Consider the following 17,862-nt stretch of genomic DNA (forward strand, 5'->3'; position numbering starts at 1 on the left):
TTCAGGTAACAACTCTAGTCATACCAGCTTTACTTCATTTTAGTTCAGGAAGTAGGCATTTGTTGGGTTTAATCTTTATAAATGAAATAGAGAGTTGAGTGTGGTGGTGCATGCCTGTAATCCTAGTATTTGGGAGGCTGAGACTGGAGAATCACAGGTTTGAGGCTAGCCTCAGCAGCTTATTGAGTCCCTTAGCAACTTAGCAAGACCCGTTTCAAAAGTTAAAAATAAAATAGAAAAGGACTCGGAATGTAGCTTCATGATATCACCCCTGGGTTCAATCCTCAGTAACACACACACATTCACACATACACACACACCTGCATTTATGCACACACACATACACAAATTGTAGAATTGATTCTTTATAAAAAATAAAATACATGTTGGTTCTTTTGCTCAACTTTTATTTTTATTAATATATAAACTTATTAGACTATAGTCATATATTAAGTAGTCTTTTAAAATAGTCTTAAAGTAGTCTTAAAAGATAATTGTACTCTCTTAGTACCTCAGAATTTCATGATGTTTCCTTTCACTTCAATCATCTATTGTAGAGTACAGAGAAGCTACCTTGTTTATGTTTATTTTTCTCATTTATAAAGGAAAAATACTCATTCTAAAATTGTGGGGATTTTGGAGAGAAAGACAAGTGTAGTACATGACTTGAACATTGGCTTGTTTATACTTTTAGAATCTGTATTTTTTTATAAAAATGAGACCCTCTATAATATTTAACAGTCTTTTTTTTGTTAGGATCTTATAATCTGTCTACTGCTTTCTCGGCTCAAAATTGGCAGTAGCTTTGTTGTTTTGTTCCTATATTTGTGTTATTTTACCTGTAAAAATGGATCTGCACCTAGATATACCATTATGTCAGCTTACTTTCTGACATTTTTTGACATCTGATTTCTTAGTGGGTAGACCTCATATGCAAATACAGCCATCCTCATGTTACTATTTCATTTGCTTTCAGGACAGTTATCCACAGTGGATTGGATGATTCCACAGACAGTAGATACATTGCTAGCAGTCAAAAGGACCATATGTTGAGTAACTGTGACATATGGTGCCAGATTACTACCTTGAAAGCAAGGGTCAGCTAAGGAGGGGGAAGCAATGTGCTGAGCATTGGAATAGGAGGTGAATTCACAAGGAGAATGCAGCTATTGCTGTGATTTTGATTTTATTTTTAGGAAACACAAGTAAACATGTCACATCAGCCTAATGGACTTCCACTCAATTTCACTAGGTGACTGACCTCGATGATGAAGTCGGTTCTCCAGCCGAAGAGTTTAAAGCCTTTGCAGCAGACACGGGCATGAACCGGAGCCAGTCCGAGTACTGCAATGTGGGCACCAAGACCTACCTGACCAACCACCCAGCTAAAAAGTTTGTTTTTGACTTCATGCGGGTCTTGATAATAGACAACCTCTGTCTCACCCCTGCCAGCAAACAGACTCCACTAATTGATCTTTTGTTGGAGGTAAAGACAAAGAAATGCATTTAACATATCATTTGCATTGCTTTTGCAATTAGGACTTTCATAACTAAGCAGTCCTATACCAAATATCTTCAGATTTCTAACATAATCATGGGCTGTAGAACATTTTGAATTCCACAGGTGCTTTAGATCCTATCAATTTTCTCTTCGTTCCCTTCTCTCAAACATGTCCCTTATTCAGTCTTTTATTATCTGTTCTCGAGGAATTGGCAAACTTTTCTTTGAAGCCTAAATAGGAAATATCTTAGTCTTTGTGGGCTACATAGTCCTTGTCACAACTATTCAACTATACCGCTGTAGTGAGAAAGCAGCCTTAAAAAATATAGAAAGTAGTGGGCATGGCTATGTTCCAGTAAAACTTCATAAAAACAGGCACAGGCTGGTGTAGCCAAGATGTGCCCTCTCCTCATCTCATGACTCTGCTGCAATCCCACTTCCCATCACTGGCCAATGTTATTGCTGTTAGCGTCTAGCACAGCTTCAGAAATTGTGGACAATACATAGCAGATGCTCGACATGCACTTGTCAAACTCTCCCAAGGCAGCAAACTTCTAGGTTTCTCCCCATTCTCTGCTAAGTGTTATGAGCCAGTGGTGCATCAGAACATGAGAGTAGCTCTACACCTAAAGTGGCTTCTCTGCTAGTCCTGGAAATTACCTATCTCTGAAAACCATTGAAAAATATTTACCTAGAAAAATTACCAAAGATAGCCGGCATGGTGGCCCACGCTTGTAATCCCAGCATTTGGGAGGCTGAGACCCTAGGATCACTGTTCACGGACAGCCTCAGCTACTTAGTGAGGCCCTCTGCAACTCAGTGAGACCTGGTTTCAAAATAGAGAATAAAAAAATAGGGCAGGGGGTGTAGCTCAGAGGTCGAATGCCCCTGGGTTCCATCCCCAAACCCACCAAAAAAAAAAGAAAAAAAGAAAAGAAAAATTACCAAAGACAATAAAAGATCATAGATGGGGGTTTACTATATAATCCCTTGCCTACATTCATGATCTGATCATTTCATATAAGGTGGGTCAAATTCTCCATGTAGGGGAATGTAGGCAGGATTCAGTCCTTGCCAAGACTGCTTTTCTCTCTGGAGGAATGTCCCACATGCTCTGGGCAACTTGACCACAGACCCAGAGCTTCCTCTGCTCCCTCTAGTGGCTAATACAGTGAACTTTTTAAATACAAACAAATCCACAGGTGTTTATCTTATTCATGGAATTACATGTTTGAGATCACTAATGTAATTTAGGAACCAATATTGCTAAGCATTCTAACCAAAATTACAATGTTGAATATTAACAGCAAAATAATTGGTTTTATTAATAGTCTACATAATAGAATTGAAAGCATGCCTGGAAAAACTTGTTGCCTCTGGATACTTTAAAAAGTTCTAAGAAGAGAGATGGTCAGTATCTTAGTGTATAAGGTAAAAAAATATGAACTGTTCCTTGAAAACTGAAACACTAATCAGAAAATAACAGGATCAAGTTCAGAAGAGATGTATACAAGAAAGCATAACTGAGCATAAAAATAAAATGCATGTTTATGAAAGATATGAGATGAGAAGATATACCTAGTGATAGCATTTATAGTCCTATCAGCTAGTCATGGATAAATTACATAGCTGTCTTTTTTGTTTTCTTTACTTTTTAATAGGAAGAGTTTAATGTTACTTGTATGAACCTTGAGGTTGAGTGCCAAATAAGATACTGAGTGTAGTATTCATAACACAGTGCCTTGCCCTTAAGACATATAAAAAAAAGGATCAAGTGGCCTTGTTAAGGGTGTCTAGTGACTTCTGACAGCTTTCCTACAGCAGTGACCACACCAGACTTGTCATGAGGGCTGCATGGACTTACTGCAAATGAATACTACTGTGGCAGTGTTCTGGTCTGCATCCTCACGGCCATAATCTAAAGACCTGACCATATAACTTAGAGGAAAGCTTTATTTTCTTATGGTTTTGGGTTCAGTCCATGTGAGACTGGGGACCACAGACCTCAGAACATGGCAGCAGGAGATGGAGAAAGGGAGAGCTTGTGGGCTGTGCTCACATCTTGGAGGCCAAAAGCAAGAGAGCCAGCTGGAGAAGGAAGACCATGTATATAATCCCCAAGGTTGCACCCCAGGGACTACCTCCTCCAGCCATACTCTACCTGCCTACTGGGTACCACCCAGGTAAATCCATTACAATCGATTTGTTTACTCCTAGTATTAAAAACCATCATGACTCAAATATATCAACCCAGAATATTAATAAATGAGCTCTTTTGGGAACATTTTATATCTAACTATAAGAGGCATTGAAAAGAAAGAACATGATAACAGACCAAAAAGTATTTGGCTGTGCCTGGAGGGAGGAGGTGAAGGTGACACTAAGAATGCTGAGTTGAGTGTTTCTCCAACACTGTACATGGTTCTGTGGTCCAAGCAGCTCACTGCCTTCTGTACAGACATCACCTACAAGACCTCCCATTATCACACATCAAACCAGTGGAAAAAGTGGGCCCCTCTGGAGAGTCAGTTAAGAGGCAGCTGCCATCAGAACCAAGCTCAAAAACTTCTTTAAAGATATCCAGCCTATTATAGAATAGGACAAAGTCCCCAAAGCCTCCCTCTAGCAATAGCGTGCTCTCCCATGAAGCAGCAGACTCCCAAGGCCATCTGGCCAATTCAGAAGACAGGAAGATTCCCTGTGATGTTCCCAAGGCCTGGAGAAGGAGACTGAGCTTTTGAAGACTGATGTGTCAATTGACTGTTTTCACCAGGAAAACAGATCTCACAGCCAGAGTAGGCCACAGTACTAATCTGTCTACTTTCTGGTGCTCTGCTGTGCCAGCCAGTTTTGTCTAAAAGGAAGATGAGGACATGGTAGCCTGCATTCTGCAGCATTGCTCTTGTGCACTTGTTTACTTCAGTATGGAGATTTTAGCAGAGCACAGAGAATATAGTGTAGCAGGTGAGGCCATGGGCTTTGGCATCAGAGGAACTGAGGTTTCCATCCTAGTGTGACCAAGTGACTTTGCCTCGCTAATCTCAATTACTGTTCCTGGCACATAAAAGTAGCCCAATTAATTATTTAAAAGAAACAGTGATATATAAATTCATAACATCATAAGTTCTTTACAAGTTAGGCTGCTAGAAATCTGAGCAAAAACATTTGAAGCAGCCAGTGAGAGCCATTATCTAGTATAAATTTTGGGTCATGATCACTCATTCAACAGCTTCCAAGAGAAGAAATGCCTGTTGGATTGAAAGCTCATTGATATCTGAATCAAATTTAAATCCTTCTAGAATAAGAAACTATTTTTTAAATAAACATAAGCACTATTGACTGATGAAGCACTTTGATATGTGTTGTAGTTCCTCTGTTTTACAGGCTCAAAGCTTGGATTAAGATTTGATCAAGCCTTCTCATTATCACTTATCCTATTAAGCACTGTGAGCTGATTGTGATCCTGAGAGAGCAGTGTTGTCTCAAAATGTTCACAACCTCCTGGGAATAAAGAGCCTTGCTCCTTAGTAAATTCCAGTCACTCAAGCTGTTGCATAAAATGATCTCTGATCTAATTCCAAGGAATCCACACAATGCTATCAGTTGGCCGTTTAATCACTAAGAATTTAATTCTCACTTCCTCCTTACTCAGCAGGGGTAGGACTTTCAATGTAAATGTCATGGAGACTAGGCAGGCCTTGCGCATGACTCTCACTGACCATTTTATCAATCTTTTCAACTATACAGGACAATCTATTAAGATAAAAAACATAAGATATCCTTTAGTTTTTCTCACATTAGTCTAGTTACAAACCAAATTCAGCTCTAGTATTCTTACTGACCCCATCAGCAAGGCACAGTGCATATGCCTTCACCTGGCTTCTTGGGAGGGTGAGGCAGGAGGATCACAAGTTAGAGGTCAGCCTGAACAGATGAACATGGCCCTATCTCAAAAAAAAAAAAAAAAAAAGCAAACATTAAGCAAGAGAGAGAGAGAAATGTTCATCACGACCTTGATACAGCTGTTGGACTTTGAGTCATTGGGTTAATATATTTGATCTTGATTTACAGTTCAGATTTTAACTAGTTTTTCAAAATCTTTAATAAGATCATCTTGAAAATCAGAATAGAAAGAAACAACAGTGTTCTAAAGCTCACCATTAAAACATAATCATAAAGATAGTCCTGAATCTCTTTGTGCAAGAAGTAGTTCTTCCATTTTATTTACAATACATCAGTATTACACCTGTATCTAAACACACAGATGTCTGTTTACGAAGGAGCATTATAACAGCTTGTGGAATGGTTCAATATCAGCTTCCGTCAGAAGCCTTTGCCAAGACCGCTGGCACTTGGAAGGCGGATGAAAGGGTCTCCACTTTCTTCTCCGAGTTCCCAGTGCTTCACTACCTACCAAGTTAGGTACTTGAAAGTTAAGGACCCAGATTAGATATCCGAATTACCAACAGAAATGCCATCAGAGGATGTAGTTTAACTTTGTGCCCTAAGCTTTGAGTCAAGATAATGTGAACAACCATCTTGTGCTTTGTAAAACTGTTATCAAAGAAACCACCTGTTAGGGCTGTTTACTATACTCTGTATAAAAATCCACAAAAAATGGTGCTCTAAGACAACTGTAGGAACACATGTATTCTTGCTGACAATCTAAGGTGCTTCCTTTTACAGATAATAAAACCATGTTTTTTTCTTTCTTGACACTTAGGAAGTTCAGAGGTAGATTATGTTAATTTTGTTATAAATACTTCCCCATTTATACATCCTCTTGATCACTAGTTTTTTGAGCTTTCATGTTTGTTAATAATGGCCTCATAATTTATTTTACCTGTATGTCATCAGTAACCCACCAGATTCCTTTTTGGAGTGATATAATAGATTATTAAATATTTAGTAAGTATTTGTAATATTTAGAGTACTGTTTTGGAAGAATGGATTTAAAAAGATGTTTTATCTTTCTTTTATTCTTTCAATTTTGAGGTAAAAAATAAAATAAAGATTTAAGCAGCCAGGCGTGGTGGCGCACGCTTGTAATCCCCGCGCTTGGGAGGCAGAGACAGGAGGATCGCGCAGGTTCCTGGCTTAGGAGACCCTGTTTCCAAAATAAAAATGTAAAAATAGGTCTGGGAGTGTAGCCCGGAGGTAGAAGGGCTTCCAGGAACCCCAGTACCACCCCAAAAAAAAAAAAAAAAAAGATTTAAGCATATATACCATCATTTATGTCATATTTTTTAAGATTTACCAGTAGGGGTTTTCATCTTTCTGTTATATTTCTAATGTAAATACAGTTGAGCCCCATCTAGGTGTAGTTATGTTTCTAATTCTAATTTTTATTGGTTTAGGCTTCCCCTGAAAGATCTACCAGAACTCAACAAAAGGAATTTCAGACTTATATTCTGGATAGCGTGATGGACCATTTGCTTGCAGCTGATGTGTTACTGGGTAATCCTGTTTTAGTTTTATTTTATAAAAGTGCCTGTGTGGTCTCTCTTCTTTGCTGTCTATATCTCAAGTCTGTTTCCTTTGTAAATTCATCTCATTTCTCCATTCCTTTTAGTCTAGCTGCTTATACTCAACTCCTGTTTGTGAGATTTATCTGTGTTGTTGCATGTAGCAGTAGGCCATATATTTTTGAGACTATATAGTATTCTATCACATGAATATGTAGATTTATTCATTTCACTGTTGATAGACATACGGAAGTTTTCAGTTTGACATAATTTTAAGTAAAGCTACTATAAACATTCTTACTCATATGAATCACACACATGTGCATGATATTTATACATATCTAGCCACATGTGATAGTGCACCCCTGTAATACTGGTATTTGGGAAGCCAAGATAGGAGGGTCACAGGTTCGAAAAGAGCCTCAGCAGTTTAGGAAGGCTCAGAAACCTAGCAAAACCCCCTTTCAAATTTAAAAAAAAAAAAATTGAAAAGGGGTAGCAATGTAGCTCAGAGGTAGAATGCTCCTGGAATCAATCCGCATACTACAAAAGAGTGTGTGTGTGTGTGTGTGTGTGTGTGTGTGTGTGTGTGTGTGTGTACATATACATATTGAGCATATCTTATTCTTTTAGGATGTATTCAGGAACATACAGTCAAGACAGAGTATGTTTTTTTGATGTCTGTATCTAATTATAATCAAAACTATTGTAATTGTTACCTTTGATACATTTACAATGTATCAACTTGAAACATTTATCATAAAATCACCACTTATATTTAAAATAATTTACAGGAAAAGAAAAAGTAGTGGTTTAGTTTATATGCTACTTTGAGTTTGTGGTGATAATATGAATCATAGAACTCTATGTTACTAAATTAACTTTTTTTTTCAAAGTAAATTTGCAAGGAAATCTTTGGAATTTTCTTACTGTGACTGTGCACTTCCAAAGCTAAGTGCCAGGCATTCTTTTTTACCTGTCATGGCCCATTGAACTCAGTCATACCACATGAACACACAAAACGAGGCAATTGAGAGTTAGGTGGGAGGAATAATAGTCATATTCACTTGGAACCTTCAGAGGTTTGTTATTGTTATTATTGTTTTTCTTTTTTTGTTTTGTTTTTAGTTTTTTCAGAGTTTCTATGGAGGGAACATTGTTGTTAGAAGGAGGGGCTAATGGGATCAACCCCTCTTAAAGCATTATATACAGCAACACACTGAGGATCAATGTTGGAGACATCTACTCCTTTTAAAAGAAACAGAGCTAGCAGTAGTTGTGGAAGGGGCTGCAGGCCCTCCTTGACCCCACCACCACTGCTGATACTTACTTAATGGTCACTGTTTTTCTAACGCTCTTTTCTGCTTATATTACTTCATTGCCCTTAAAAGTATACCCCAAGGTAGACAGTTTTGTTTGACTGGGTTTTTGTTGGTGGTGGTTTTTGTTTTGTTTTGTTTACCTTCTATTACTTGCACAGACTCCATTTAAACTAATAAACTCAATTAATTTTTCTCTTACATGGAGTGCCCTGTCACTGACAGCTTAAATTGAAGGGCTGTTTGCTTATCATACACGGTTTTTAGATGTAGGAGACTTCACAATTCATAATACTTTTATCCTGCTGAAACTACTTCTTCCAGTATTTACCTTAATTTCTGCCTGTGAACATCATTTTTAAATAGTACATAAGAGCTTGTGGTCATATTTCTTAAAGTGTTATAAACATACTCATTTTTTTCTTAGCCTGATTTCTTTGAGGATCTTGGATCCTGTGCTGGTAGATATCAATTTTCTTAGACTTTTTTTCTTACTGGAATTTAGGGGAAGATGCATCTCTGCCTATTACCAGTGGAGGAAGCTACCAGGTATTGGTGAACAATGTGTTTTATTTCACACAACGTGTGGTGGACAAGCTTTGGCAAGGCATGTTCAACAAAGAATCTAAACTTCTTATAGATTTTATAATTCAACTAATTGCACAGGTAATCCATTGCCACTATTAGTTGTAGAGTATGTTTTTTCTTTGAAGAACTTTGCCGATAATGTCAAAATTGTTGGAAATGAGTGTAACTAATGTAAAGATACGCTTATTAAAAGTGAATACAGAATATACTTGTAGCCCTTTACCAATATGTCCCTTGTAAAAACCACGTAGTTTTATTAAGTGGTGGGTGGTCTGTCACTGACCTGCTTGCTGGTTTTATTCTTTGCTACAAATTCATTTGAATGCCTTAAATTAATAAAATTGTATAGGTTTTTACATCAGTGTTTACATACATCAATGTGTAAAGGCTTACAGAGCTTGAAGAGTTTTCTCTTGTTACATGCATCTTTATAAATTCTATTATGGTATGTGTTTCTTGGATGATATCAATTTTTTTTCTTGTGCATTTTTGACTGAGAAACATTGGTGTGGTTTTACAGAAATAATTACTCATATCTACCACATCATGTGAAAAATACTGTTGCCATGTTTTATTAGCACATAATACAGGTGCATAGTTTCTCACTTGTTACCTAAGAGTCCTTTTTAAAGCAATACTTTTATGGTTAAGCCAAAGAGAAAAACTCACAAGAGGGATGAAACTAGAACCTCAAAATCAAATTTTAGGTGATTTTTCCAGTAATTTTGAATAGAGCTTCTTCATCCTAAAAATATCTGTTTGGTAGAAGCTGCCACTCAGGTAATGTGGTTTCTTGAGTTTTGGGGAACCCAGACAGCTCTGCCCCATGGAACTGTCAAAGTCTCTCCTCCTGGGAGCTCTCTCTACATGGTGCTCATTTCATTCACTAGAATGGATTTAAGTGTCTCATGGGTTTTGAACCCCATAGTAGCAAGGGCTTTTAACTTAGCACCCCTAGTTCTTAGCATGGCATCTGATCCACAATAGCTAGTTAGACTCGATGTGTGATTGATAAGCACTACTTTTATTTGTGTTCAGTTTACTAAAAATTTCTCTTCCATATCTCTAGTCAAAGAGAAGATCACAAGGATTGTCTCTGGATGCAGTTTACCACTGCCTCAATAGAACCATCTTGTACCAGTTCTCACGGGCACACAAAACTGTCCCTCAGCAAGTAGCTCTCCTGGATTCTCTCAGGGTCCTAACTGTAAACAGAAACTTGATCCTGGGACCTGGGAACCATGACCAAGAATTCATTAGCTGTCTTGCTCACTGCTTGATTAATCTACATGCTGGAAGGTAAATGTTTTTGGTTTAGTTTGCCATCTTTAATGTGTCTTTGATATTAATTCCACCTGTATTTCTTGTTTTACTTTTAATAACATTTGTTCCTATAATCTGGTTTATTTAACACTTTGTGCAAAAGGTAAAGAGCAAGTGTTAGCTTTTCTAATGAATGAGTGTTTTGTCATCTGACCTACCTTTCTGTATCTTCAAATCTTTCCATAATCACCATATGGCGCTTACATATTTTTTTAAAAATATGTAGTTGGAAGCTAAGAAGAGACCTAATGCAATGTTATATGTTAAATAGTTGAAATTAGTATTTTTCTATTGCTTGTGTTGACAGATATTTGTACAGTATCTGCTGGAAACCAAACACTGAAATTGGGGCTGGGATAAAATGTAAGACAGACCCTCTGGCAGCCCTCTTGAAGGGAGAAGATAATTAGGCAAGACCAGTCATCTGTACTGAGTGCTTTGGGAGAACATAGCAGGGGCCCCTAAGCTAGAAGAAACATGTATTGGGCTGCAACTTGAGACCTGGTTGAGTTGGACAGGATACTGGGAACAGGTGCTACAGGAAGAAAATGTTGTCTAGCACATTAGGAAAGCTGCAAGTATTTTACCGCTGTTAGAACAAAGAAGGGTGAGACGTGGAACTAGAGAGAGCACAAGCATATTAGGGGAATGTTCTTAGTTAAATGGACTTTTTAGGTAAAAATGTTAACAAAACACAAGTATCTTAAATAGTAAGGTGGTAGTGGTGAAGCTGTAGGTGGGTTTAATTTCAGTTAGTCAAGTGCATTTGTAAATTCACCCTTCAAAACAGCAACTTGGTGATAAAGTAGAAGTTCTCTTTTGTGCATCTGCTGAAAACCCGTCTGCCAATAATAGATCTTACGTGTGTATGCAAAATAATTCTTAGTCATTATGGTTTTCAGCTATAATCATTTCCTTCAAAGAGTTTTAACTGATTTGAATTTTACAGCAACGTGGATGGATTTGGACTGGAAGCAGAAGCCCGCATGACAACCTGGCATATTATGATCCCCTCTGACATCGAACCAGATGGTAGTTACAGCCAAGATATTAGTGAAGGTAAAATAGCCTCACTCATTTTGGGCATACTAGTGTCATCTCATTTCCAGTTTTTAAAATATAACAAAATTGACTTTAGAAACTGCCAGCATTAACAACTAGTCTCTCAGTAGGATAAGCTGTATACATGGACCAGTGTGCCCACAGATTATCTCCTTTATGCCAAGATGGGTAAAGCTCTAACCCCTGATATTGCTAACCCTCAACATTCCCTAGTAACATTGGGAGACTTGATGGTATTCATATTGGCACAAGTAAAAGTGCAAATCTAAACTTGGCATTGACTATAAAGAGAACTGTGTTTAAGGGCATGCCTCATAGCAGGCATGTCCACGTTAAAGGCAGTTACTGCTTGAGATAGGTTGTCAGTGGTACTATTTTTATTATTCACTTTTATTATCTTTTTAAAAATCTACTTTATCCACGGATCCTGCAAGTATTGCACACTGAAATCTTCAAGTGGATTGACTTATTTCTATGCATTTAGCAGTACAGCTGAGATCACTATGGTAGCATTTGCCTCCCAGCAATACTGTGTGGTGGTTTTATCTTTGAGAAGTTCTGCACTCTTTTTTTGTTTTTGTTTTTTGTGTTTGTTGTTGTTTTTATTCATTTAAGCATTTACTTATCCTTTACTCTTTCACTCAAATTTCTTGAACCCCAGGTTGATGTTCACCTTGTAGATAGGGTGTTTTTTTTCCCCTGCAAAGAACTGGCAGTCTAGAACACAACCAAAGTAATGTTCTCACACTAGGACTATCAGCATTATTTGGAAACTTGGTAGAAAAGAGATTATCTGGTTCTGTTCAGATATATGGAATCAGAAACTCTGAGGGTGGCATCCAGCAGTGTATTGTTACCAGCCCTCCCAGTGGTTCAGATGCTGGCTAAAGGTTGTCTGATCTGAATGAGGAGTCAGACCCCCATTAGTGAGGAATCCAAAGGAAAACTGAATTTCATTTAATAATATTTTTATTGTTGCACTGTAGTCTGACATCATAATGTAGTTCACAGTGATAGTGACAAACATGCACACTGTGCTGGGTGAGCCTCCCCTCCCCGTGCCTCCCTCCCTGCCCTTTCCGTACACGTGTACAATATTCTCACACGTGTACAATAGCGGCAGTGGAAGCACTTCCTTTATTAGTTCTCCCCCCCCACCACCACCACCACCAACCTCTTCTAGACCACCTCCCTCGATCCACTAGGGGTTTTCCTCCATTATATAAAGCTTCTCTTGTATTCCAATTACCTAGCTTCTGCATATGGAAAACTGATTTTTTTTTTTTTTTCGGTACCAAGGATGAAACCCAGGGGCATTCTACCTCTGAGTTACACTCCCAGCACTATTTTCTAGTCTTTTTTTATTTTTGAAACAGAGTCTCACTGAGTTGTTAAGGGCCTCGCTAATTAGCTGAGGCTGTCCACCAACCACAATCCTCTAGTCTCCGCCTCCCCAATGCTGGGATTACAAGCTTGCGCCACTACACCTGGCCAAGAACTGAATTTAATAGTAAAAAAATGTAAAAAGGCCAGGCGTGTTGGAACATGCTTGTAATCCCAGTATTTTGGAGGCTGAGACAGGAAGATTGTGCAGGTTTGAAGCCAGCCTCAGCTACTTAGTGAGGCTATCAGCAACTTAGTGAGACCCTGTTTCCAAATAAAAATATAAAATAGGTCTGGGAGTGTAACCCAGAGGTAGAAGGCCCCTGGGTTCCATCACTAGTAATATATATATATATATATATATATATATATATATATATATATATAATATTTATCATGTCTTTCTTTTTTTAAAATATTCAAGAATAGCTAACTTGGTTTGAAACTCACCCCTAAGTATTCAGATCCAAAAATGACTCTTAAAGGGTCAGGCAAGGAGTGAGGATGTATCTCAGTGACAGCACTTGCCTAGCATACATGAGGCCCTGGGTTCAATCCCAGCACTGCAAAATAACAACAAAAATACTTTTAGGGATAAATTATTTTTCTAGATAAATAATATATATGTAATTTTTATCTTCATAAATTAAAAATATACTTTTTTGCATGAATGTAAAGCTTTTTAAAATGTTTTCTAAGTGGCCAACCACTTAGAAACTTAATTTTTGTTACCTAAATAACCTTTCTTTTTTGTGTGTGTGTGGTACTTGGGTTCCTGCAAGCCCTTCTACCTCCGGGCTACACTCCCAGACCTATTTTTATATTTTTTATTTGGAAACAGGGTCTCTTAAGCCAGAGCAAGCGGCTGGCTTCAAACCTGTGTGATCCTCCTGTCTCTGCCTCCCAAGCGCGGGTATTACAAGCGTGCACCACCATGCCTGGCCCTAAATAACTTTTTTTACTGAGCTGGATATACCATGAGCATTTTTAAAAAATAAATACTATTGTTGAAATACCTAGATGTAAAACATGAAGAAAAATAAGAACTAACTTTATATAGTGTTTTGATCATTTGCTTGCTTTGTTTGGTTTTTTCCATTTTCTAGGGCGTCAGCTTCTAATAAAAGCTGTCAATAGAGTTTGGACTGAACTGATACATAGTAAGAAACAAGTCCTGGAAGAGCTTTTCAAAATAACTCTGCCTGTGAACGAAAGGGGTCACGTGGACATAGCTATAGCAAGGCCACTCATAGAAGAAGCTGGCTTGAAATGTTGGCAGAATCATTTGGGTAAGGAGATTTACCGAGATTACAAAACTCTTGTATATGGGTGCACTTTAGATATGTAATTAAAACAATCCTATACTATGGTGACAGTAAAAATGAAAATTAAACTACAGCCTACTCATTCTAAAATGATCATGCTGAGATTTGACTCTTCTCCCTAAACTGTTTTCCTTTTTTATATCTAAGATATATTATAAATCAGTGATTTATAAGTTTTTTTAAAGTCCCAGAAACCCAAGGTTTTCTCATGAATTTGGTACTAAAATTCACTTGATACTAAAACCTAACTTATTTGTACCAAGTATGATAAGACAAACACAATTATATGTCTTGCTATAGTAATATTAATGTATTAAATTATGGTTCACTACCTAGACCTTCAGGGGTATTGTATACACTAAACAGACTTTTTTAAATCCAACATAATCTGAACTCCAAGATATACCCAGCAGCAAGGTTTTGCTTGAGGAATTGTGCATTGTTATTAACAAAGAACCTCATTCCAGCTAAATAAATTTGCATATTACTGCAGAGCTGTGATGTTTCAACCAAAAACTTAGTTCAGCTAGTACAGTAATTCTCAAGCAGCCTGGATACAAACTCACTAACAAGGATGTTTGAATATCTTAAGGAAATAACTGCATGTGTTATTGTAAAGGAAATGACTGCATATATGTTGCCTTTGATAACTATAGCAGTCCCCCTGTAGCTGCTAAAACAGTGTTCCAAGACCCCCAGTGGATACGTGAAACAGCAGATAGTTCTAAACCCTTTGTATGCTGTGTTGTATTTTTTTCTTGTATATCCTATTATAACATTTATTTTGCATATTGAATGGCATAGATATTAACAATAATAGCTAATAATAAAATAGAGCAATTACACAATATATTGTAATAAAAGTTATATGAATATAGTCTCTCTCAGAATGTCTTAATTCCTCATTACATTACAGCAATATTTCAGACTGCAATTGACTGCAAATAACTGAACCCACAGAAAGCAAAAACCATGGATAATGAGGGGGATTACTGTATAGGATTGCAGTTTGTAACCATAATACAAAAATATTAAAAGTAAGATTAATAAGAACATGGAAAGATTGAAAATAATCTAATTTTTATTTCATAGCCCATGAAAAGAAATGCATAAGTCGAGGAGAAGCTTTAGTGCCCACCACACAATCCAAATTGTCCCGGGTCAGCAGTGGCTTCGGTCTTTCCAAGTTAACAGGATCAAGAAGGAACCGGAAGGAAAGTGGTCTTAGTAAACACAGTCTTTCCACCCAGGTACAATGTTTATCTTTGCTGATTAAGTGACTAGGGATTTATATTTCATGATTTAGTTGTAGTATCTTGTGTAATATATCAACATACATAAGTAAAAGATTTGAAGTGGAAATTTTCTGTGTTTGGCTTTAGAAGAGATGTAAAAGGTAATGTAGATTACTTATAGGAACCACTACCATTTTATTATGATATAAGTACATTATGAGTAGCATGTATATATACTCATTTCATAACTGGACATACTATGAGATTGAGAGATTGATAAATAGACTACAGATATTTTCCAATATTTGATAATATTGTTATTGATAATTATATAAGTTTTAAGATAATAACAGGGCTATACATATTTGTATACACACACATATATACACATACATACATGTATACATATATATTCTTGTAGTAAATACTTGCAATTAATTGGTTTTAAAAAAAAAAACTCATTTACCTCCACCATTAACTTCCTTATCATTACATCCTTCACCATTCTCAGAATCTCAGAGGCAGCTATGGAAAGGGTCTTGGAGAAACATTGTGTCTACCATCTCAGGAGTCAGGTTGGGTTTCCCAAGGAACAGACTCTAATATGAGGTTCAGTGTAGAGGATGTGTATGGGGAATGTTCTAGGGGTTGGTTGCTATGGAAGGGAGGCGAGGAGGCAGAACTGGGCACTGGGTGGTACGAGGGTACAGTACAGGATCAGTGACAATCTCAACTGACCTAGGTGCAGCTTCAGGACCAAAATGTTCCATCAGAGTTTCTGCATTGAGATGAAGCGGCAGAGCCCTCTTAACCCGGTGCAGCCCACTTCTGTCCGGGGGTTTCCTAGCAGCTGAGGCCACCCTAGGAGGTGCTGATTATGCTGCAGAAGTTGGGCAGCAGGCCTGGCATGGGAACCACAAGGCTGTCCATTAAACAAGCTCCATGGGATTCACCAGAATTCATCTTTCAGCATTTTTTGCTTTTGTTTTCTGTGGTAGGCACTTTTGACAAAGGTTTAACTAATTGCTCAGCTAGTTAAACTCATTTTCCCCAGGAATCTGAAATAGTAAGATTCTTTTTCTATCCATTCTTAGGAGATTTCTCAGTGGATGTTTACACATATTGCTGTTGTTCGTGACTTAGTAGACACACAATATAAAGAATATCAGGAGGTAAGAATTCATAATCATAACTGTTATATTTTGCAATCATTGGTTGTGAAAGGTTTCTGTTTCTCCAGATCTCGTCCTACCTGTTTTAAGGGTATGTTGCTGATGATTAATTTAATTATGACTACTATCATTTGCTGTGGTCACTGATTTTTAAGATAGAAAACTTGAATTTTCTATTAGAAAATTGCAGCAACAAACTGGAAATCAACACAGCTTAATCTTGTTCATGTTCACTGCTGGCATTGTGCCCATCTTTGTTTCTAATAAACAGCAAAGTGCAATGATGACCCTCTCTTTCAGCTTTTAACTTATCTTCATGGTAGGCATCAAATTTCAAAGAAGTCTCTTAAAATTGTAAAAAAAAAAAACCAATAAAACAAAAGTGTTTTCTCCTACAAATGCTTGTTGATTATATCAGTAAAAGATGAATTCAACAAAATCTTCTTGCTCTATTCATAATTAACAACTTGCCCTAAATAATTTTTTTCTAAAACTGCTGTTTTACACCTATTAAAGTTTTCTAAATGGTAACTCCCTGTTAGTGCTTGTGTGTTTATATTCTATACCTGAAGTCTTTGGGAATGTTTACCAACTTTCCCAGTAATCTCATCTTTTAAATCTGATTCCTAGATTTCTCCCTCAGCATGTCTGAATAGCTGGTTTACAGTTTTTGAAGTATGTGGTTTATCCTTGATGTACCATATTAATTTATTAACTCTTGAGGATATTTCAGTTTATCTTCATAAAAAATATTACCATCTTTCTTGTGCCAGAGGAGCAATGTCTTCTCTCTGTTTCAACTATATTGCATACACAAACTTGTACCTCTCTGTCATTTACTTAGTACTAAAGTAATTACCCTCTTGGGTCATTACAACAAACTCCACATTCTCACAAAGTCATTAGCTTTCCTTAACCATAGTAAGTGTGATTTTGCTTTTATAATATTGACTGAAACAATATAAATTCCATTTGTTTCCAAGTAATTGGATTTCAAGTTATCCTTGTGCCTTCCATTGTTACTCCTGCTTTTGCTTGAAAGCCACCTGCCTCTCCCCGCAGCGGCAGCAGAATGCCCTGAAGTACGTCACAGAGGAGTGGTGCCAGATCGAGTGTGAACTGCTGCGCGAGCGAGGACTTTGGGGGCCCCCCATCGGGTCCCATCTCGACAAATGGATGTTGGAGATGACAGAAGGGCCCTGCAGAATGAGGAAAAAGATGGTTCGAAATGACATGTTTTATAACCATTACCCTTACGTGCCAGAAACAGAACAGGAGACCAATGTGGCGGTGAGTATGAGAAAGAATGTTTGGAACGGCTGTCTCAAGTCTTGCTTTTGTTTGGAAGAATTTTTCTTTAGTAGGTCAGTTACCTAAAATAGCTAATTTAGAAAGTTTGGTAAGCTATATTAAATTGGTACTGTGGGGTACGGGATGAAATACAGATGTAGCACCATAACTGAGATTTGCCATGATACAGAGCTTTACA

At 37.4% G+C, this 17,862-nt stretch overlaps 1 protein-coding gene across 2 annotated transcripts in view; it reads left to right on the forward strand.

The window, feature by feature from the left end:
- WDFY3 (WD repeat and FYVE domain containing 3) overlaps positions 1-17,862 on the forward strand; it is a gene marked incomplete at both ends in the record, with an annotated part of 188,199 nt that overhangs the window by 109,305 nt on the left and 61,032 nt on the right. For both annotated transcript variants that reach the window (XM_080697358.1, XM_080697357.1), the window contains 9 exons: positions 1,253-1,486; positions 6,859-6,958; positions 8,791-8,951; positions 9,943-10,172; positions 11,146-11,255; positions 13,748-13,930; positions 15,059-15,216; positions 16,296-16,373; positions 17,436-17,663. In XM_080697358.1, the coding sequence (XP_080553484.1) occupies positions 1,253-1,486; positions 6,859-6,958; positions 8,791-8,951; positions 9,943-10,172; positions 11,146-11,255; positions 13,748-13,930; positions 15,059-15,216; positions 16,296-16,373; positions 17,436-17,663 (1,482 nt within the window). The remainder of the gene's footprint in view (positions 1-1,252; positions 1,487-6,858; positions 6,959-8,790; positions 8,952-9,942; positions 10,173-11,145; positions 11,256-13,747; positions 13,931-15,058; positions 15,217-16,295; positions 16,374-17,435; positions 17,664-17,862) is intronic.

This window comes from Muscardinus avellanarius (assembly GCF_963383645.1).
Source record: "Muscardinus avellanarius genome assembly, chromosome: 6".
NCBI lineage: Eukaryota > Metazoa > Chordata > Mammalia > Rodentia > Gliridae > Muscardinus > Muscardinus avellanarius.